This window comes from Suricata suricatta, chromosome 2 (assembly GCF_006229205.1).
Source record: "Suricata suricatta isolate VVHF042 chromosome 2, meerkat_22Aug2017_6uvM2_HiC, whole genome shotgun sequence".
Lineage (NCBI taxonomy): Eukaryota > Metazoa > Chordata > Mammalia > Carnivora > Herpestidae > Suricata > Suricata suricatta.
In genome coordinates this window covers 147,118,606-147,141,745 of record NC_043701.1, presented here as the reverse complement: position 1 = coordinate 147,141,745, position 23,140 = coordinate 147,118,606, and the positions used below count along the sequence as shown (strand labels likewise).

At 45.9% G+C, this 23,140-nt stretch overlaps 1 protein-coding gene across 11 annotated transcripts in view; it reads right to left on the bottom strand.

The window, feature by feature from the left end:
• Positions 1-23,140, bottom strand: part of WDFY4 (WDFY family member 4) — a 274,355-nt gene that overhangs the window by 240,759 nt on the left and 10,456 nt on the right. For 10 of the 11 annotated variants that reach the window (XR_003905611.1, XM_029932110.1, XM_029932111.1 and 7 more), the window contains exons 2-5: positions 14,559-14,809; positions 4,071-4,185; positions 3,321-3,427; positions 1,148-1,282 (exon numbers count right to left, since the gene is read on the bottom strand). Coding sequence is in view for 10 of the 11 variants with exons in the window: in XM_029932110.1 (XP_029787970.1) it covers positions 1,148-1,282; positions 3,321-3,427; positions 4,071-4,185; positions 14,559-14,809 (608 nt within the window). In the remaining variant the exon portion in view is untranslated. The remainder of the gene's footprint in view (positions 1-1,147; positions 1,283-3,320; positions 3,428-4,070; positions 4,186-14,558; positions 14,810-23,140) is intronic. The other variant, XM_029932106.1, reaches the window with a different exon arrangement.

The following is a 23,140-nucleotide window of genomic DNA, read 5'->3' as shown; positions in this document are numbered from 1 at the left end:
ACACATGCATTTGGAAATTCACAAAAGCTCTTAAGCACCTGCTCTGTGAGACACTGCCTGAGGCACTGGCCACACAAAAATGAGTAGAACTCAAGGCCCCCCTTCCTCTCCCCCAGGTTCTCTTGCTCCAGAGAGGCAGGAGGAGTTTTCTGGAGAATACAGCATCCCGGAAGCTGAGAAAGCAGAACTGGTCAGTGAGGGGCAAGCAAGGAGTTAAGAAGTTACATTAGGGGCGCCTGGGTGGCTCAGTGGGTTAAGCATTTGACTTCAGCTCAGGTCATAATGTCACAGTTTGTGGGTTCGAGCCCCACATCGGGTTCTGTGCTGAGAACTCAGAGCCTGGAGCCTGCTTCAGATTCTGTATCTCCTTCTCTCTCTGCCCCTCCCCCGATTGTGCTCTGTCTCTCTCTCTACTCTGTCTCAAAAATAAACACTAAAAAAATAATAATATTAAGCTACGTTAAAAGCTGTTGCTGGTAGTTGAGAGGCTAGAAAAGATGGGGAAGGACACCAGGAAATTGCATTCGAAGCTTAGTGGCTTGAGATAGCTTCTGGGAGGGGGAAAGAGGTGGCATCATAAAGTGGTCTTGACAGCCAATCCCAGGGCCCCACTGATTACCTCTGTGACCCTGGCGCCATGTTTACTCACCATACTTTAGTTTGCATGGAATCAGAACTGTAACACTAGACACATCCTGGGATGGACAAGAGGGCTCAGGGAGGGGACAGATGTGAGGCTATGGCACAGGTGGTACAGGGAAGTACTTAGAAAATGTTGGCTGCTGTTATGCAAGTGCGGTTAGTGTGCTTGCCCTTAGAGGAGGCAGAGACCAGAGACGGGATGTTCCAGGTGCTGGGGAGGGCAGGCAGGACCCAGGAACGCAGTCTGGAGGAAGAGGAGCAGCACGCTCTTCTGGGGGACAATGACAGAAACAGCGATACAGGGATGAAGTGAGATGGAAAGAGAAGAAAAGGCATTTTCCAAATGCAGAGGATCTTGGCATTTGCAGAGAGCATGGGGGTAGACAGATGAGCTGGCTTTCCAGGATGACAGAGGAGCTTCAGGACTAGGGCTGAGAAGAACAGAGACACCTCCAAGAAGCAGAGCCGGGTCGTGGCTTAGGGTGTGGAGGCCCCTGTGACTCACCTGCACAAACATCCTCTGAGCTTGAATATCATTCTCAAGAACCTCCTCCTTTTCCAGAGGAAAGACAAAAAAGAGGTAAAGGCACTGTAAGAGCAGGGCTGGAAGCCCAGATGCAGCAACTCTGCCCAGGGTCTCCTGCAAGGGAAGAGCAGACATGACCCACAGCCACAGACCCTGTGAGGCACGCGTCCAAACCAGCACAGCACGGTCCCTTAACCAGGAAGAGGGGTAAATTTCGTCCTCTCTGTGGGCAACGCATTCTCAAATAAGAATGGAGACAATCATAGGACCCACCCAGGGTGACTGTAAAGATTAAGTTTCTATGAAGTGCATCTATGTGCTCAATAAACACTGAATTTTTTGTAAGATAAATGATAGGAAGGAAAGGAAGAAGGGAGGGAAGGACAGGCGCAGAGCAGAAAACAAGAGCTTTCCTAAGTGATCACACTACTGATTTGGCTAGTCACCTCCTGATTAGGGACCTGGACAATCAGGAGGGCGTGGTCAATAACAAGTGCAAACACCTAATTAAGGACCTGATCAGGGCCCTTCCAGTCCCCTTGTTCAGATCTGAGACCTCGCCATGACCAGAGCCGTCCTACAGGTAAACTGATAATCAGGGTGGCCAGACAGAGGGGAGAAGACAGGAAGTGGGCAGAGAAGGGAACAGCCTGAGTGCGGAACTTCCTGGAGACTTCCTTCCACATGCTCTGCTTGCAGCTTCCCCGGGGTTACGGCAGCCAACGTCTGCGCGTGTAGGACGTGTGTGCATGTGAACATGTGTGGCATTAATCTAAAGCCTGCTGTCCACCCAATTTCCCACCCAAGTGACTAATGTGACAGCTATGGTGGCAAAATGAGAAACGAGAACAGAAGAATGTACAGTCTGGGCCAGAAAGAGGAATATAGTGCAGGCTGTTGGTCCCGCCCTTCCCCCTCAAAGCTTCTGGTGCAGGGTAATGTTGGCCCCTGCAATGACACCAGGCTCTGCTGTGACCCTGCTCAGGGCGGCTCCCCTGTCCTCCATGCCGCACTGGCTCTGCTGAAAGCCAATTACTGATTTGTCTCACTGCTTTTAGGGCTGGCTGCTCACAGCAGAAAACAAGCCCTTAAGTTACTTTTTACTACCTGACTGTAAATAGTCCTTGGGGGTGGGGGGTGAGGCCAGAAAAGCTCCTTCTATGGGCTTCAGGCAGGCAGTTCCTGCAGAGGAAAGGTCACATGAGCCTCCCTACAGTTCACAACTGCACCCGGAGCTCCTCTCACACCTCTACCCAGTGTCTCAGACGCCCAGTGATATCTGCGTGCACTGTTAGCCTGGGGGTGGCCGTGCCCCCATCTGGTTCCTGCTGTTCTTGATGCTGGCACCGGCATGTGGTGGGCACTCTCATTAGACAAAAGGATCTGTGGGCCGGCCCTGCCCAGGGCCTCAGGCCATTTCTGCTGATAGCTGTAGCTGCCGGGGACTGCTTCTGCCTACCAGGAACCCAGCCCTCAGCCACGCACTCACAGGGAAGCTCCAGGCCCCCAGCTTCGGGCGGAGGACAGGTGCATAACCAGGATGGGGCACCAGTGGGAAGAGAAGAGGGAGAAGCCAAGCCTCATTTGTGTACTGTCTCCAGGCAAACACGGGACAGGTGGCTAAGGTGGACTCCCTCAGTCTGAGCCTAGCAGAAGGCAATAAAGAGCAGTGGCTCAGAGCATGGGTTCTGGAGTGAGACATCAGTCACAGAGGATGCTAACTAATGTGGCTTCATAAACTGACTCAGAGGGCTCGGGGGAGGAGTCACTGACCTGCATGGGACACGCCAGCCTTGCCCTGCCAGGGAAAACACTCCATACGCATCAGCCACTGTTAATCCGTGTACTGACCCTACAATGAAGGCATTATCCCCAATTCTAAAATTAGCCACACAACAGAGTCACAGAGAGGTGACACAATTTGCCTAAGGTTACACATAGCTTGTCAATGTAAAGAACAGGATTCAAATATGGATTTCAGATGCTCAAGTCCCCATGTTCTCTATCAGAAGGGAATCACGGTGGGGGAGAGATGACAAATCAGTAACATGGGGAAAAAGGCACTCCTGAGATGTGTCCCTGCCCTTGGCTGGGACTTGCGCGGGACACGGATGAGGAGCTCCCACTGGGGCCCGTGGGGCCTGGAACTTACCGAGTTTGTCCCCGTGAGCACGTATACCGACTTCAGGAGCAGGTAGCCATCCTGATCCACATCCCCTTTCCACCGCAGCAACTGCCCCGCTGCGTCCCTCGCTTGCTCTGACAACAGCGCACAAAGGGGAGAATGCATCACCAGCTGAGAGTGCAGTGACCTGCCTCCCAGCTTTCCCTCCACTTGGCCCCCTTCCCCCCCTGAGTTGTGCCTTAGCATCCTTAGGGGACTTCTGTCTCCTTTCCTATCCATAGTGCCGCCTGAATCTCTACCAAACAGCTCACACACCCCCAGATTAATCTGCCCGGAGGATATTCTTTATCCCGTCACTACTCCTGCTCAACAACCTTCAATGGCTCTCTATTACCAAATAATTACAAGCTCTTCAGCTATGGGACTTCTCACAACCCAGAGTCTTCGCCCCACTTCCTGTGTCCTCCAGCCCCTGACCTTGCAGAGATTCCCACATTCTACACTGTGCTCAACATTCTCCTTCCCCCCAGAATTCCCTCCTGCCCCTCAGCTCTGGAGTCTTGGTGAAACTCTGCCCAGCCTCTAGGGTTCTGCTAGTCCCCCTTCCCTCCTCTGCTGGCCCTTCCCTTCGTTCCCAACGTCCTCAGTGGCAGAAGTGAGCCTGTGGGGTTCTCTGGAAGCATCACTCTTACTCCACTAGAAAGCAGAGGGTGGCTTTGCAGGAGCCCCGGGAGGAAAACGCAGAGCTGTTTTGCTCTCCGTAAAGTGTTCCCTTACCTGCAGGCTTTCCCACAAGTGCCTTCTGTATTTCCTGCGCAAGCTGGTTGGAAATCTCTTCTGCCAGGCTTTGGAGACGGGGAAAGCAGATGATCCCCACAGAGTTTTCCCAGGCCTGGAGTGCAATAAAGAGGATTCCATAAGAGGAGTCAAAGCCACAAGGCAAGGCATGAGATCACCTTGCCTCTCTCCCCGCCAGCCCAAACCAATGAGTCAATCAACCCACTGTCCCAGGCGTAGCCCCAAGGACACCAAATCACCTACCCTAACAGCTTCCCCTCCATCCCTCCCCTAGTTGCTGTGAATTCTTCAACTTCCACTGAGCTCCAAACCCACATCCAACTGGACCCTGGACATCTGCCCCTGAACTTGTGCTCCTGAAATGTCAAATACACATAATTGAAACCATCTGCCTTCCTCCCAAATCTGCTGCATCCTGTCTTAGTGAATAGTTCTACCAAGCACCCAGTTGCCCTCATGGGAAATTCTAAGGGCAATTTTCTGGGCGCCCCCCGCCCACCTCATGTGCCTTACCCCATCAACTGCTACATCTCACTGATTCCCCTCCTGCATGCTTCATGTTTCTTATATCTGGGGTAGATATCTTAGTTTCCCTTAACCAATTCTAGAGAGTGGGATTGTAAGTTGCAAGAGTGTGCTTTTTATTTACTTATTTACTTATTTTTAGTGCTTTGGTGCACATTACCAACTCATTCCCCAGAAAACTTTGCCTGATTGGCCTCTCCAGGGGCTCCATGGGAGAGAACTAGTTTCTCTTACCCACTGAGCACTGTCATACTTTTTTATCTTAAATGAGACAACTTAAAGAAGAAAAAAAATACCTCATCCCAATGGTAGTCTTGTGATTATTAAAGTAGACGAAGATCTTTAACACTTCTTGAATTGCCTGCTTTTACTCTTAGCCTATTATTCTAATAGGGTTTCACTATTATTTATTTTTTTTAAAAAACTCTTTACATATAAATATATTAATCCTTGGTCCATAGTTCTCTCCTGAGTTTTTCAAATTTATCATTTTGTCTTTTAGTTTGGTATTATTTGCTTTGGCCATACAGAAACTTGAAGTTCACATGAAATCAAATTTGTCAATCTAGTCCTTTGTTCTCTGGCTTTAGTCCCAGACTTAGGAACTTCTTTTGCATCCAAGTGGTTGTTGCCATTTTTAATCTCCTCTTTCTTTTTGTTTTTTAATTCTTTAAAATTCTTTCTTCTCTATTCCTTTGTTATTTCTATCCTATCTGGTCATCTTTTGCCTTGGACTTTTTCTTTTATTGTTTAGGATACTATTTAATAGAAGTCAGTAATTTTTAAATTCCACTTGGGATGCACGAACCTTTTCAGAACTGTCTCCCCGTCTGCTTTTCATCAGAATCTTCTCCCTTTGCTCTATTGTGTTGTCGCAGGCAGAGTTTCCTAGTCCCCAGATGAGGAGCTCTCTTTCCAGACCAATAGTCAGAGCAGAGTGACTATTCTTGGCATAGGACTGAAGTTCCTGGCAACTTCGCCCTTCCCGGTCTCCACCTTTTCAGGAAGGGAGGCTGCTGGGCATGTTCCCGGCAATTAGTGGCCTCAACAAAATGCCCCTTTGCTGGACTGTCATCCACTGCTCCCCCTCACCAGCCACACTAAATTATATCCCTGCCCAAAGCCGTGACCGAGTTTTTTAAAGCTGAGATCCTCCTTCTAGAAAAGATGAGGAAAGCATCAAAATCCCAGAGGGAAATGTGTTTCTTTGCTGTAGATTCTATATTTACTAAAAAATTTAAAAATTCTATATTAAAAGATGTTACATACAAAGAAAGCAAGACAGACACAGGTTGAGAAAAAATATTTGCAATGTGTATAACTGACAAAAAAAAATAGTAACCAGATCCCTACAAATTAATTTTAAAAACCCTAATTTTTTTAGACTGGCAAATGAAACAAGTAACTTATAAAAGATACAATCAGGGGCACCTGGGTGGCTCAGTCCGTTCAGTGTCCGACTTCAGCTCGGGTCATGTTCTCACTGTGAGTTCGAGTCCCACATCAGGCTCTGCGCTGATGGCTCAGAGCCTGGAGCCTGCTTTACATTCTGTGTCTCCCTCTCTTCCGTCCCTCCCCCACTGATGTGTGCCGCGCGTGCTCTCTCTCTCTCTTTTACACACACACACACACACACACACACACACATAAATAAAACATTAAAAAAAATTTTAAAGATACAATCAGTAGCGAATAACTAATAATCAGGAAAATGCAAAATAAAACTACAGTGAGATAGTCATACTTTTCAGGTTGGTAAAAATGTAAAGCCTGACAGTAACAATTGTGGGAAAAGATAAGAGACCAGGAAACCCCCATGCTCTACTGATGGAGCACAACTTGCCAAAAAAACCCCTTTGAAGTGTATTTAACCCAATCCAATAGTTAGAGGGGGACACACCCTATGACCCAGCAATTCTTTCTGACATATATTCTTGCAGAAATGCTGACACATGTGTACAAGGCGATATGAGCACGAAATGCTGTGCACCTTATTTGTGACTGTGTAATACTGGGAAACAATGAATGTCCATCAATAAGACAGTGAATGAATGAATGATTTGTGGCCTATTTATGTAAGGGTATTACATAGAACTGAAAAAGAAACAAGAGCTACATGTATTAATATGGATAGTTCTAGAAATAGAATGTTGAGTGGAAAAAGCAAGTTGCAAAAGTACATTATAGTCTGAGTCTAGAAAAACCTGTGAGTCTACATATAAATTTCACAGCAATATCACTTATGATTATTAAAATGTATTCATATCATTGTATAATTTGGATATGTATTAGACATATTTGGATATGCATAATATGTACTGTATCTATCTGTGTATGCATATATATATGTATATACACACATTCTATCTGTGCATGTATATATATGTATATACATACACACATATATATATACATGCACAGATAGATACAGTACATATTATGCATATCCAAACATATATTGGTATATCTATATGTATATATATATACATGTGTGTATGTGTATATATATTCCCCCACAGGGAATGTTAACTCAGCAGGATGGGGGTTTCTTTCCATTAGAAAAGAGCAGAAGAGGAATGAGCACTAGAATGCATACATAAATGGCTTTAGTTTATCTGAAATGTTTTATTTCTTTTCTATGGGTGGTGAGTACATGGATATTTATTTCATTTTGGACAAAACTTTGTACCTGAATTTTTTTTGTTTCTGCCCTATCAGTGGACAGAGTTGCCCCTTTCCCTTGTAATTAAAAGTGAAGTCCATCAGAACTTCGCTAAAACTACACACATGGTAGGTGAATGTTAAACCCTCTGCACACGGTAGACCTTCAACAAACATTTGATAAGTGAGCACGTGATAACCAAGTCCACCATATGCAGATTGATGGCCGAATGTAATGCATGCTGCTTTTGTGCCAAACGCGGAGCCTAGCACTTGCTCGCTTTGTTTTCATTAATGCTTACAACAGCCCTTTGAGATTGGTACTGTTAGGATTATTCCCACTTTACAGAAACTAAGACTGAGGCAGGAGCATAAACCCAGAGAGTCAGGTAAACAGCAGAGTGAAGGGCTGAGTTATCTCACTCATACTCAAGTAGCATGTGCATAAGAAATTTATGGCTACCACCTGGCAACCAGCTATCACCTGGAAACTTGAATCTCTGGAAAGAATCAGTCTATCTTTTGGCTGAGAATTTCTTATAAGATTATTTCGTCCCCAGGACTGAGAACTCTGCTATGATGTATTCGTAACAAATTCCTGTGCCTCCTTCCCTGCACTGGCAAACCCCTCAAAGACCAATTTGCAGGCAGTTGACTCAGAAGCATCTAGATGGTCTCAAGCAGTGGGATTCCTGCAGGCACTCCACAATAAAGTAAATTGGGCCATTGTGAGCTGAACAGTAATTGTACACTCAGCCAGATTCTCCCAAGGCTCAGACTCCTTCCTGGGACCACAAAGGGCACTTCTGGAGGCCACGTTAACTCTTTCAGGCCCCTGGGGTGCTGTTTGATGCACAGAGGCAATCATTTACAGAATGGTACCATGGAGACCCCGAAGAGTTAAGGCAGTTTCCAAAAGGACCTAATTTTCTCCCAAACTGGGACTTACATGCTGAGAGAATATTGCTCAATAATTTTAAAAAATTTTATTTACTCACATTATCTAAGCTGCTCCATCATGCCTTGTGTCTGTCTCTCACATGGAAGAAAGGGAAAGGAAAATGATGCTGTGGACTCCAAAGGAAAATGAGGAATGATAAAAGTACTTGAGGGGATGGGGGAAAAATCCAGCTTCTGAATGACAGAACCCGGATAGTTTTCAAGTATGGCTACAATGTTACTATGTCTTTATTACCACAGAATTCGGTGGTTTGGTCCTTACTTGAGTTCAAAAGATTTCAGAGACTTTATGTGACTTTCCCCTGCTAGTGTAACAAGGTTGACCCTCTCCTTTCTAAAAAATGGTGTATCAAAACTTCACTAACACAACAAAAATGTTTCTCTGAGATGGAAACAAACCGTGTTGCAGGTGCCACTCTGAGGTTGGGTAGGTCAGGTGTGGGGGATGGGCTTAGGAACCCCCCAGGGTTACACCAATGGGTTAACAAGGCATAGAGAAATAGCAAACCATTAGATGCTCACACCCAAGCTTGGGTAAACATGATTGGCACCCTCAGAATAGGACGGTCCAAAGGCACCCCAAGAACAGGGAGATGCTGATCCCCCAAAACAGAGAGGAACAGGCAAAGGCCAAAAGATAGGAACAGATGCTAAGGTTCCCAATACAAAGGTATATGAGGTAAGCAAGATTCAACATGCAGCGCAAAAGTGCCCCCTAATTCAGTCCTATAGCAGAGAAGCTGCTTTCACAGGAGAATAGGGCCAAGTTTGACAAAACAAGTAAATTGCACTACAGACCACTGTGCTGCAGGCGAAGCAGCCCAGAAAGGAGATGGGTAACAAGAGAAAAGGTGTCTTGTTAACGCTGAGGTTATTTCCCCAAGCTGTCTTCTCCCCTAGGCTCGCTAAGACAAACAGACACAGCGCCTCCTGTCTGCCCTTAACAACCATTTGCCCATCTGCCCGGTGCCAGGATTTTGTTTTATATTGACCCAGACCCCAAATACTGTATATGTTCAAACCCCCCCCTTTCCCTCATGCCCATAAAATAACGTTCACAGTTTCTTTGTCTCTTTGTGCATGCCCACCACGTTTGTAAGACTTCTGATCTTCATGAATACAAGGCAAGGACCCTTATTTGGGGCTCTTGTCTTTTCCCCAACATAAGCCATCTCTCTCTCCTATTTTTAATCTCATGTCCTACTCTCTTGCTAAGACAAGAGAGAACTTTAGACCCAGAGTCTGCGACAGTCAGGGATGGACAAGGAAGGGTATTTGCTGTCGCTGTGCCCACTGGACACTATACTTGGGAACAATTATTGATCATCCTTATTATTCTATTTAATGTAACTTCCTTCTCTTCCATTGTCAGCTGGGTCCATGTGTGGCTTATGTTGGAATGATGGGCCACACTCAATGCCATAACTCCACACCACTGGCACGGCTGTTCGTCTAAGAGCACCTGTACATAGCTGTGTCTCTGCACACATGCACACACACCCCTGCACAAACACACTCACTTCCAAGTTCAACTGACTTAGTGTTCATTCCAATCCCTCTGCACTAGGAAATGAATGATTCCTTCCACTGTTACCCACTGTTCTGGCTATAGAGTGCTCTATAACAAGAACCCCAAAATTGAGTGGCCTGTTTTCTTCATGGATTTGCAGCTGGGGCAGCTAACATCCACTTGCAAGTTGGCACACTCACATGGCTGGCAAGCTGGTGCTGGCCGTCGGCAGCAAGGTCAGGGGCTTTGGTTCCTTTACACATAGGCTTTTACTCAGGGCTGTCTGACCTCCTCACAACAGGGCAGCAGAGTTCTAAGAGTGACAGGAAGTGACAAGTGACAAGAAGAGGAAGCTGCACGTCTCTTGGAGCCTGGACCTGCACGTCACTTTGGCCCTATTCCATTAGCCAAGCCATCACAAATCCACCCAGATCCCAGAGGAGGGGATATAGATGCCACGTCTTGAAGGGGGCAGCATAGCCCATTCTCAGCATCTGTAACCTACCACATCCACGGATCTCCCTTTTTCCCCATGTGTCCTACCCCAGGTCGTCTGTCTCAGACAGCAAGGAGTTTTACACTAACGGCCAGGTTTTCCTATCTCACTGCCTGCTTTCCCTCAAAGTTCATATTCTAAGAACAATCTTCAACAACTGTGTCTACAGCTCTAGCTTTCCCCATGTCTGTTATTACCAAGTATCTCTGTGTAGTGTGAGGACCTGGAGTGGCTCTTTTTCCCCAAAAGCAAACTCAACCAAAGGCCAGAAGGACCTACTCATGCTTGCTAGATGAATGCCTTCTTCTCTTGGTATGAGATCCTATGATAGGAAGGGTTCTAGAAAGACCAAAGCCCAAGGCTCCAAGATGGGAAAGAAGCAGCTCTGAAGGGGTCTGCTACACAAAACAACAACAGCCCATTGAATCCTTCCTGAAAACAGTTCGGCACACTGAGAAGTCATTAGCCCTGGGCTGCTTCCTGTGTGATGCAATAAAAACCTCCTGTCTGCAAAATCCTGGAGCTATCTAAACATCACATGCATAGGGGATGACACCCTTTTGTATCCAAGGGGAACATGGTTACTAGCCAGGCAGAGCCATATGTCCACTGAGTCATGGGACAGGGAAAGAATCCAAATGAGTTGTGCTCTACAAAAACCCTAGCATTGCCCGAGGAAGCCCAGTGGCGAATGACACAGGCTTGGCCGGAGCGTCCAGGTTAAGTTCTGTTCCTCAGTGACAACTGGGCAACCTTGGCCAAGTTGTACAACGTCTACAAACCTCCATTTCCCTATTTACAAGGCTGCGATAAAAATGGCACCGTCTTCATGGAGTTATTATGAGGGCTTATAAACACTAAATGAAATGCCTAGTTTAGGCAGAGCTTGGTGAATATTACTAGTGATTATCTGGCTGAGAACTCCCCCTTGAAGTATGGAGAGGACTGAAGGAGACTGGTGGGGGAGGAGAGCCCATAGTTCTGCATGAGAACTTCCTTTCTGACTTACCCTTTCAGAGCAGTTCCTTGCCAGGGGTCCAATGCCCTGAAATTCCATTAGGCTCTTCCTTATTACTAATAGAGTAACCCAAATTTTGAGTGGGTTCGCTTTTTAACAATCCCACAGTTGTTCTTCACCTTGGGAGACAATGGGGCTGGAGCCAACCAGGTGGGTCCTTGATCTTGTCTAGCAGTTAATGCAGAGTTAAGGAAAACATTGTGCTCCACTGTGGGCTCTGAGAAATCAAATGTGAGAGAAAGCCAAGGAGGCTAAAGGGAAGTTCTTTGGGAAGAAGATGGGAAAGAAGCAGCTCTGAAGGGGTCTGCTACACAAAACAGTATCTGTTATCAAATCTCAAGACTCACTAGGTCAAGGCATGTGGCACCCCCTGCCCTTCCCCCACCCTTTCCCCTCCCCAGCACTTGTGCCTCCTCTCTCTCTCTCTCTCCAAAAGAAACAAAGGGAAAAAAAAAAAAAGAAGAAAATTCCAGATCATCTTCATTTTCCTTGGGCCTAAAGTGAAAAGAGTCAGGTATAGAGTTGAGCTCCACCCAACAAAGCAGTCCAAGGCTCTTTGAGATACACTCAGTCTCAGAGCCCAGTGGGGACATGGTTGTCATGACAACCAATGCAGGACTAAGGCTTTAGCATAACTTTTGAAATCCTCATATTTCCAAGAGGGTTCTTTATAAACAACCTTGAAGAACACTGTTTTGTGGTTATAAAATTCAAAACAGAGTAGTTTCAAGCTTGATTTCTTATACAAGGATCTGTATTCCAATGGATGTTTTTAGTCATCAGATTTTATCTGAACTATACTAAAAAAATAAAAGAAAGAAAGAAAACAAAGGCAAAAAAAAAACCATCTGATCTTCCCCCATGTTATTTTCCTCTACCAACTTTTTTTTAAGTTTGTTTATTTATTTTGAGAGAGAGAGAGAGAGAGAAAATTCCAAGCAGGCTCTGCACTCTGCATGGAGCCCAGTGCGGAGCTCAAGCTCACGACCATGAGATCATGACCTGAATGGACATCAAGAGCCAGATGCTTAACTGAATGAGCCACCCAGTTGCCCCTCTACTACCAACTCTTAATGAAGAAGCCTGAGGCCTCTGGTTCTAGTGGAGTTTTATTTAGTTAGAGCTTAACAAAAACAACAGGTTTGTACACATGTTAGAGCTTAATCAAAGAATATAGATTTTAAGAAATGATCAAAATTCTGCCTCTGCAGCGCTCATCATAAGTGAGCTCCAGAGACTCAAAACATATCAGATTGCGTTGGCAGTTTGGGGAATGGTGGAAATGGTATCTCAGCCCATACACACACAGTTAGTGTCCTAGAGGCTGCTGGAAAGGTAATGAGGACCAATGACTCTGCATGTGCTGTGAATTTTTACAGTCGTTACTTAATTTTACCCTCCCAGATGTCCAGCAAAGTGTTATTGACTCAACTTTACAGATGAGGAAAATGAGGTTCACCAATATTTAATCATTTGTTTGAAGATGCACAGCTAATTAGCAATGGAGCCAGGACTTGAGACACCTGCTCTTTTTGGCCCAAAAGCCCATGTGTTCAACAATAGGGCCATTGTGTCTCTAGTTACAAGGACAGGACCTGGGAGGCATGAACCAATATCGAAGTTCAGTAATAGGAACTGCTTGCAATGCATGAGGTCACAAGCTCAATTGCCTACAGGTCAGGTACATAAATGAGTATTGGGTTGGGTGAAAGATATTGGGGAATGGAGAACTGGAGGAAACTGAGAAACATAGGGTGCCCCTAACCATCTCCACCCAATTTCAGTATTGCATCTACCAAAATATTCAAGAGAAAACTGGAAATCTGATTTTCATGTGAAAACTTTCCATTTTGAAAAAACGGCCTTGAAGTCATTGTTAATCCCTACAAGCCAAACAAACAGTTTTTGAGATTTATTTAGTGCTCTCCACACTCTGGACTAAATCCTCCATGACAGTAAAACCTATCTGTCTTCTTAACACTCATAGCCCCAGACCCCAGCACAGGATATAAGAGCTTAATGAATATTTGTATAACAAATGAATGAACTTCAAAATCAACAATCTGGAAAGAAGTAAAGAAGGATCAAGCCTGGCTCTTGAATGAGAGTCCCTTCCAGAGCTATGGCTGCCCAGATGGATGGGAAAAAGACAAGACAATGGCCAAACCCACTTACTTTCCAGCAAATTTTGGTAGGGGGCAGAAGGTTGCTCATATTTGTCCTTCCATAAAGCAAAGTTGACCTGAGAACTGGGGGAGACCAAACAACACCCCAGAAGCTAGGGTTATCAGGGCAGGGAAGGCTAGGAAACCTGAGCTGTCTCTCCTAAACTAGTTCCTTTCTAGTACATTCCCTATGCCCCAGTTATTCAGTCTGTGAAATAAAATAGATGGGGCATCACAAGTCCAAAAGATGGAGGGAAACAAATTAATGGACAGTAAGTTACTTGGCAAATTTTTTCACAGAAAGACTTGCCTAAGTGTTCAATGTATCCTAGAAGTATGATCTCAAGAAGAGTCCATCTTTGGAGATCCTTAAATATCTCCGGCTAATAAGTTAGATAAAATATATCAACAAGCGGGTTTCCCCATAAAAATCTGCCAAAGGCTCCATCTGTCTTAGTCTAGTTTCAAATGTGAAAGGATCTCATATTCTCTCTGCTTTAAATGTAGCTATATGGGGTTTTTTTAATAACCCCAAATCAATAGTCAAGCAAAAACTAAATTCTTATAAAAAGTTTCCAACTCTGCAACTTAAACTCCAATACATTCAACCACAAAGCAGACCTCGCTTGGCAGGACCTTTGTTCTGAGACAACAAAGGGAATATTTTGCACCCAAACTGTCACCAGCTGCCACTGGCCAGAATGGCAGCCCAGTGGACAGCCTGGGCTTCCCTCATGGGCGTGTGACCAGGTTCTCCCAAGCCCCACTGTTGGCATGCTGGTGTTTGAGGTTACACACCCTCTCTGCACCCCTGGAAACACATTCCTTCCCTAGCTCCAGTGGAGCTGGTCTTTCTCTGGCTCCCGTGTTGGAATTGTGGTTGAATAATATAATTTTTTTTTAACTAAGGAGACAGTATTACTCAAGAGCCAACTGTCCTTTCGAACTCTTCCTCATCTTGGAGATGAGCCTTGCTTGCCATCTTTATTAAATAGCAAAACACTCCCCTCTAAGCAACCCATCAGGGACCACTTGTGATGATATTAAAGCCACCAACACAGCTTCTGATCATCCCAGAAGTGTTCCCCAGAGCACTGTATCATCTTATGGTTTCAAAAATAAGCATACCAACCTTTAGGAACAGTGGGAGAAGATTCAACAGGCTCTGCTGATGTTCAGCGGGGCTTCCGTGAGCCAACTGCTGGTATTCCAGAAACTTCCTTTCTAGCATCTCCCAGAGAGCAGTGGGACCAGGAGACTCACTTCCAAGTGGAAAGTCAGGCTGAGCAACATCAGGCTGGCCTTCATTTTTGGAACCTGCACACTCAGCTCTGTCCTCAGCCCTTGAAACATCTTCTGCCTCCATGCCTTGGCAAAGCAGATCTGAATTCAGAACAAAAAGCAAAAACAAAGTCCTGTCACAGCACTTCTTGATGAAACTGATTGTGAGACAAAGGTACTGTACTCATTCAGTTCCATTCCTATTGAGGATGGTTCCCCTAGGAATCTGAAACTGACTGAAATAGGAAGATGTTTTAAAAAAGAGATTCTGGGGGCGGGGGGCGGAGGAGGATGGTCCTAGAGAGGGGCACTTGTGGGGAAGAGCACTGGGTGTTATACGGAAACCAACTTGGTAATAAACTATATAAAAAAATTTTTAATAAAAATGCAGATAAGTTGTTTAAAAAAAAGAGATTCTGACTTAAATATGACTTAAATTGACAATCTAACTTGTGTCAGGCACTGTTTGCTGGGCTCTTTACACAGACTCATGAGAGAGACGGTCTCTGTATAGGGAAGGAAACTGGCTAGGCCAAAGGCATAAAGGCAGGTAGATATTCAGTTGAAATGCAAACTGTCAACACCAAACCTTGTGTTTTGCTTTTATTATGTGATGCTACACCTCTTTCAAAAAGCAGAGTAAGTAGAAGGGATATGTGTAAACACCTCTCTACTATTTGTACAAGCATGCAATTCTGTACCTTCAGTTGCAACTTCCTCCTACCACATGAGTCTAAAAGGATATAGGTTTTTCATTCTCAGCATTATTTGGTTCACATTCAATATTTTTAGGGAACTTTGTCCTCAAAACGACTCTAAACCCCCACACTAACTTAAAAGAGCTCCTTTATTAGCACACACACGGATAATTTGTGCAAACTGGAGATCTTGGGTCGGTAGGTATGAGGACAAGAATGTATGCAATGAAAATAGCCAAAGACTGATCTGCCAAATGGGTTACCTTGAGAAGGTGCCTTTATTTGTGTCCTTGGCTTTTCAAGTATCCCAGCCTTTAGTTGAGTCACGACTGACTCACAGCACAACAAATACTTGCTTATTGTTTTTCAGGGGGACAGGAAACTCCAAGTGGAGCCCACAATGTTCAGCTTTCCCAAGAGAAGCCCTCCCCAACCACTATGTCGCCAGGTAAGGCTTCATCCTGGAGTCCGCCCCGTGACCAGCAACCACCAATCATGGGGCAGCGACCAGGTAGATGGGCACAGGAAATGGACCGGCCAGTAGTTTGCTCTGGGCTACGGCAGCTCAGGGGGTATGTCACGCTTTATTTTTAGCCCACTGCACAGCCCACGCAAGCTAGAACGGGAGTGAACTAAGGGTCATGTGGCCAGATGAGCCATGTTTCTTTGAATCATTCTCACCCTTTCTGTACACAACTCCATGCGTCCGTGACGCTTCTTCCAACACATGCACATGCTGCTCTCAAACTTCATTTTCTTGTTACAAAAACCATGTAAGTTCAGTGTCAAAGTAGGAAGGGAACGGAGTATCAGGAAGCATATCAGGTATTGAAATAAAAAGCAAACCATCCTTGAGCAGACAAAATCAGTTTAGTCCTACAAGCAAAGCTTAATTTAACTTATTTTGCAAACCTAACTTGATCTCAGTCATTTCTTGCTTAGACCTCTGAAAATTAGAAACAAAACTTAAACTGTCTTCCAACATTGATGGGAGGCAACCGCTGACCAATTTCCTGTCATTTCAGAAAGTTCCAATATTATAACCAATCACTGTGAAGAATAGTCGGTTCCTTCTCACTATATAAGCTGCTTTATTTTTCTTAAATTTTTAACATTTATTTATTTTTGAAAGACAGAGAGCATGAGCAGGGGAGGGGCACAAAGAGAGGGAAACACAGAATCTGAGGCAGGCTCCAGGCTCCAAGCTGTCAGCCCACAGCCCGAGGCAGGGCTCAAACTCACAGACTGAGACCATAACCTGAGACAAAGTCGGACACTCAACCCACTGAGCCACCCAGGCATCCCAGCTACTTCATAACAATATACCCCTGGGCAAAGTGTTCCCACTTGGCAAACTTTTCTTCTTTAGTATGTGCAGAATCAGTATTCACTAATTACTACTTCAGTGATTCACTGGTTTCACTTTGGCTGTTTTTGGGCCTGTGCCACTAATTTGCACCTACCCAGAAAAATGACTGTTGATATTCCATGGTTATCTATGAATATATTGTTTGATTTAAAAAACACATAATCTTAGGGGTGCCTGGGTGGCTCATCAGTTAAGTATCCAACTCTTGATTTCGGTTCAGGTCATAATCTCATGGCCCCTGAGTTCAAGCCCTACATTGGGTTCCACACTGATAGTGTGGAGCCTGTTTGGGATTCTCCGTCTTTCCCTCTCTTGTTTCCCCTCCTCTTCTTGTGCACTCTGTCTCTCAAAATAATTAAACTTTAAAAAATGTTCCTAATATTGTTGAAGCAAACTTTTTATTTATACTTTTTGCTTTTGATGGTTGGTTAGCTGGGGCTTGGTAGGAGTTTTGTTTGTTTCCTTTGTTGGGTTGACCCTCAGGGGCAGGTGGTGGGGTACATTCCAGCACAGTCTTCCCTGAGATGGACCACGATACTGGCTGGCATAGTCAGTTTATTCACTTATTGGTCAGTTTATTCACTTATTTCTTAGCCCTCTTTTCCCCACTCACATTCCCTTCTTCCCCATCCTGCACAACCCACCTGCTTAACGACATGGGTCTTTATAAAGCATGACATAGGTGAGGTGCCTGGGTAGCTCAGTCGGTCAAGTGCCCAACCTTGGCTCAGGACATGATCTCACAGTTCGTGGGTTCGAGTCCCATGTCAGGCTCTGTGCTGACAGCTTGGAGCCTTGAGCCTGCTTCAGATTCTGTCTCTCTCTCTCTCGCCTTGAGCCTGCTTCAGATTCTGTCTCTCTCTCTCTCTCTCTCTCTCTCTGCCCCTCCCCAACTTGCACTCTCTCTCAAAAATAAACATTAAAAAAAAAAAAACATGACACAGGTGACATTTTCTGAATACAGGCATTTTGAGTTTCCTGAATGACCTTCTGCATATTTTCTGCAGCTCACTTTTTCACTCAGCATTGTGCCTCAAGACCTAGCATGTGCCTCCGTGTTTGTCAGCTGCGGTCCTTCTAACTACCGCCCCATGTTACAAAATGGGCAACACGTGCCTCTTTGATTTTCACTCCACACTCATGGCCAGATTGCCCATGAATTCCAGTACTTTACTCCATTTTCTCCTAAATATTCCCATGTGGGCCCCTTCATGGGGCTGCATGTGACAGGCTCTGCATATGAACTTGGGGGCAGAGTGTTAAGTGAAGGATATACACCTGCTTCATTCAACTAAATACCATGAACTAAGATGCTTCCAGAAAGCTGGCACCAGACCATACACTCCTCATTGGCTCCTCTACCATCTCACCAATTACCCTCGCTCTAATGTTTGCTAATCTGATCGAAGTAAAGTGATTCCTCTTTGTCATTTTAATTTGCATTTCTCTAAGGAGTCTGAGCATCTAAGATGCCTATTACTCTTCGCAGCTCCTCTTCTGTGAACTGACTATTCATAACCTTTGCTTATTTTTCTTTGCCGGTCTTTTTCTTGTTGCTTTGAAGGAGTATATTCTAGAAACCTGTCCCTTGTTGGTTTTACAAATCACAAGTATCTTTTTTCAATCTGTTTTTCTTATAAATTAGTTTATAATTTTTTGTAACAAAAACATATCATGAGTCTTTTTCATGTTGTTAAAGGTCCTCTAATTGTTTTATTTACTACTTATTTTTGGGAAAGATAGAGAGGGTGCAAGCTGGGGAGGGACAGAGAGAGAGGGAGAATCTCAAGCAGGCTCCACACCCAGAGCACAGAGCCTAACGTGGGGCTCAAACTCACGAACTATGAGATCATGACCTGAGCTGAAATCAAGAGTTGGATGCTGAAGTGACTGAGCCACCCAGGGCCCCCAAATTCATTTTGAACGGCTTATGGTATCTATAGAGCCATGCTGATCATTCATTTAATTAATCTCTTACACTTAGGTATTTAAGTAGTTTCAAATTATTCACTACTATAAACAATACTATAATGATAGGCCTTGTGTCTCAGTCTTTCCATAGAACCACGATTAAATAATAGCTTTAATACATTCTTACACTTCCTAGAATGGAAATAGCTGGATCTTGACACGTATTTCCAAACACTGCATCAACGTATAGGCCTCTAACCAAGAATGTGTAAAAGTTCACACTTCCTTACTTATCAGTTTTTAATTCCTGCTCATTTGGTAGATTAAAAGGCAATGGTATCATGCTCCCTTCAGCAGCACGTGCACACACACAAAAGCGGTGGCCCCTGCATCTCACCATGTATCCTGCTGTACTCTGTCTGGTTGCCGCTCAGTCTCCTTCAGGGGCCCCTGCAGTGGGTTCCTGGAGTCAGGCGTCAAGTGCCCTCATTTCCTGAGTTCCCTAGAGAAGACCTCAGCTACTCCCCTGAGAGCTGTGTGTGCACTGAAAGTTAGCTCTGCAAAGGAAGTCACCGCACCTGTGTTGGCGGTTGGCACAGCGCAGATGCTCGATGAAATGTTACTGAGTGAATGAAGGAACCTATATGTTGAAGGCACCCAAATCTTTCTCTCTGTAGTTTAGACCCCTCTTCGAAACAAGTTTTTTTCCCCTCGCTCCAAGGTCTCTACTCGGATTTCCCCCAGACTCAGACAGCCCCTATGTCCAAACCACTATCTCCATCACCAACAGGGCCAGCACAGACCTCCCAGTGCACAGGGTGGCTGACAGAGTCTAAGTGTTGCCTCTCTCCTATTTTGTGGCCAAACCTATAGGTGCTACTAATAGACTCATTCGATAGCATGCCTCGGTAGGCTTGCCACCACGTGACATTTTCAGAATAGGCAGGTGAGAAAATAAAGTGAAAGTGTGGTTCTGGGGAAAGTGGCTGGAGGTCCAGGAGAGGCATCAGAAACCATTTCAGATTTCCTCTGAAATTAAGAAGCTATATTTACTGAAGTGAAACACTCGAATCGCGTTTCCTTGAATAGAGATGTTTCAAAAACAAGAATTTCTAACAAATGCGGATCCATGAAATCCCATGGAGAAGTTGCCTAACCCACACGGCAACCTGTGGCCATCCCCCCTCTCGGGTCTGTTCATCACCCTATACCTACTTGAGTTTTATTTGCAAAAGGAAGGAAATGGGGAGTAGCGGATCTCTCAGGGCTATGTGAAGAATGGCAAGAAGAAATCACTCTAATCCACTTTATTATCAAAAGTGCCTTTTTAAAAAAATTTTTTTAATGTTTATTTTTGAGAGAGAAACAGAGACAGAGTGGGAGCAGAAGACAGACAGAGAGAGAGAGGGAGACACAGAATCAGAAACAGTCTCCAGGCTCTGAGCTGTCAGCACAGAGCCTGATGTGGGGCTTGAACCCATGGACCACAGGTCATGACCTGAGCTGAAGTCCGATGCTTAATCGACTGAGCCACCCAGGCACCCCCAAAAGTGCCTTCTTATAAGAAGGTGCTAACCCTTTCTTATCCAGGGCAAAACAGGCTAAGTTGGGGAGGAGGCGCCCTGGGGTAGGGCTGGGATTAGAGTGAGGCAAGTAAAATACTCACTTTAGTCACGAGATGTAAGGGGATGCCAAAAATCTCAGTAGCCAAGAAAATAACATTTTAATGAAGTAATTTTTAAAAGGTGAAATGAATGCCAAAAACACCATGAGGAACAAATATCAACATTTCAAAAAGACACAGGTTCCAACCCAGCAGATGCCTGACCCCACCTCACGGGCCTCACCCTATGAGAATGGGAGCTGGGGGCATTTTTAACAAAAATCAACAAAAAAATAAACAACTACCACTTCAAGGCCCAAACTTCCATGGATTCTGTTCTAACACACACAGCACAGCGGCCATGAGCACAAACAGTGGAACCAGGCCTCCCCAGTTTGAATCAATGACTTAGACCTAGTGAGGAAACCCATCTGTGCCTGTGTCCTCATTTAAAATGGGACAGGAAGAGGACCCTCACAGGGGACCGGGATTAAGTCAGTGCTGACACATGTCTTTTCTAGGATGGTGGAGGACAGATGGGCATTTATTGGGGCAGACATTTACCTGCACCGATTCATGTAATCTACCCACTTTCCAGCAAGGTCAAAGCTAATGGCCTTTGTCCGCAGCTGGTTCCAAGGCTCAAAGCAGAGAAGTGACCTCTCCAGGGTCCTGTTGTCAGCCAGTGGCCAAAACAGAGTCCATCCTGGGTGGGGGCGGGGATGGGGAGAGGGAAAGGGGAAGACAGCTTTGGCAGAACCAGCGGACTGGAAGCTGTGGGGGGTGTCTCAGGGGTCTCCAGGAAAAGACAAGGCCCCCTCTCTGCCAGTGAGCTGTTTTCCGGTCTGGGTCAGGATCGGGGCATGTGACGCAAAGCAGGGTTTAGTCATGTTACTTCACCAGAGGCCTTGTTTTCCTGCAGCCTGCACGAGGCAGCAAGAGAGAGACACTAGGCAGGAATCTGCCCACTCACTGGGCTGCTGTGGTGCCTCAACCAAGTTACTTCTCTTCTCTGAGACTAGGTGTCTCCTCATTAAAATGGCCCTGATGATCTCAGTTCCACCCTCTGGCTTGATGCATTGGCCGCAGAAGCGATGTAACACAGGGAGTCGGTGCAGAACGCCTGGGGAGGCACCTGAGTGGGCGGAGGGCCTGTGGTTGTGTGTGCTGGGTGGGTGTGGGGGAGGCATTCCCTGTCCATGCATGGGTGCAGGGGGTGCAGATGATGAGTTGGCAGTGACAGTAGAGGGAGGGATTCCCATGTGGAAATGGAAAGTCCCTCTGCCTCTCCCGGTCCTACTGATGCTGCTGCTCAAAAGGGGCTTCACTAACATCCCGGCCTGGACCAGCTAAAGAGCTGGAACAGGACCGTGAGCAGGAAACAAGCAAGCAGACAGACTCTGCAGAGGGGAGAAGGGTGACCACGGGCATTACGGGAAATCACGGAGCAGCTGAGTCATGAAAGACCAGGAGATCGGGCCAGCACAGGCATACTGTTCTAGATAATGAGGAGATCTTGAAGGTTTGGGAGAGGAGAACAACACGATAAACACATTTTAGAAATGTTATTCCTGCCTGGCACTAAACCAGGCCTGGAACAGAGACAGACGAGAAGCAAGAAGAGCCAGGAGGCTAATGTAGACCCCAGGTGTAGGTGAGGACCTCTCTGATTACAAGGATCACTTTGGAGGGCGCCTGGGTGGCTCGGTCAGTCAAGTGTCAGACTTTGACTCAGGTCATGATCTTGCGGTTTGTGAGTTCAAGCCCCGCATCGGGCTCTGTGCTGACAGAGCTTAGTCGGTTGAGCATCCAGCTTCAGCTCAGGTCATGATCTCACAGTTCATGAGTTCAAACCCTGCATCAAGGCTCACTGCTGTCAGCACAGAGACTGCTTCGGATCCTCTGTCCCCCTTTCTGTGCCCCTTCACCGCTCATTCTCCCTCTCTCTCTCTCTCTCTCTCTCTCTCAAAAATGAACAAACATTTCTAAAAACGAAAGAAATGAATTTAAGAAATAAAACAAGGCTGTGGAAAGAGTTCAGCAAGTGAACACACGTGAGAGCATCTCCAGCACAGGCTAGATGTGTGCAAAGTGCCTGTTCCTCTTGCCCTGTGCATCAGCTCCCATTATGATGCTGCTGCCTTGAGGTTCCTAAAACCTGCCTGCACTTCCCGGAGGAGCCTAAGTCCAAAGAGCCCTCATGAGTGTGCTCTGGGGCCTCAGTCACTTTTGGGGGTCCAGCCCTGTGGTCCAGGCAAGCTGCCCCGACCCTAGACCTGGTTTCTCCTCTGTATCACCCCCCTCCTCGATTGTCTTCTGAGTGTGTCCAATCTCAGGTTTTCTCACAATAAGGCACTGGTTCGAATGGACAGCAGGACACTAAGGGAATGAAATCAAAAGCTTAGGAGTTCATCCTGGAGCACAGAGACAGGGCTAGAGGTGGGGAGCTGGGCATCTTCAAGATAAAGAATGGAAATCAGGACCAGGAGTGCTGTCCCCAAGAGCCAGCTCCCAAGGGCAAGTGCAAAAGCATGTGCAGAGGGACCTGTCTTGTGATGAACATCCCTGTAAACAATGGCAGGCAAGAGGGGGGAGTAAGGGGGATGCACAGGAACAAGTGGTACTGGAGGCTCCCTGAGCCTTGACACCCAGTTCCAGTGCAAGGACCAGCATCCACCAGCAGCTCGGCCGGCTAAAGCCCTCTCCAGTTAACAAGTGTCCCTACCTCCTCCATCAGCCAAGGGCTGAGAGTGCCTACAGGCAGAGAACAGCAGAGCCCAGGGCCCTACATCCTCAAATGACTCGGTTATTTCCAGAAGCTGAGAAACTCCCCCTGAAGACTAAGATGAGGA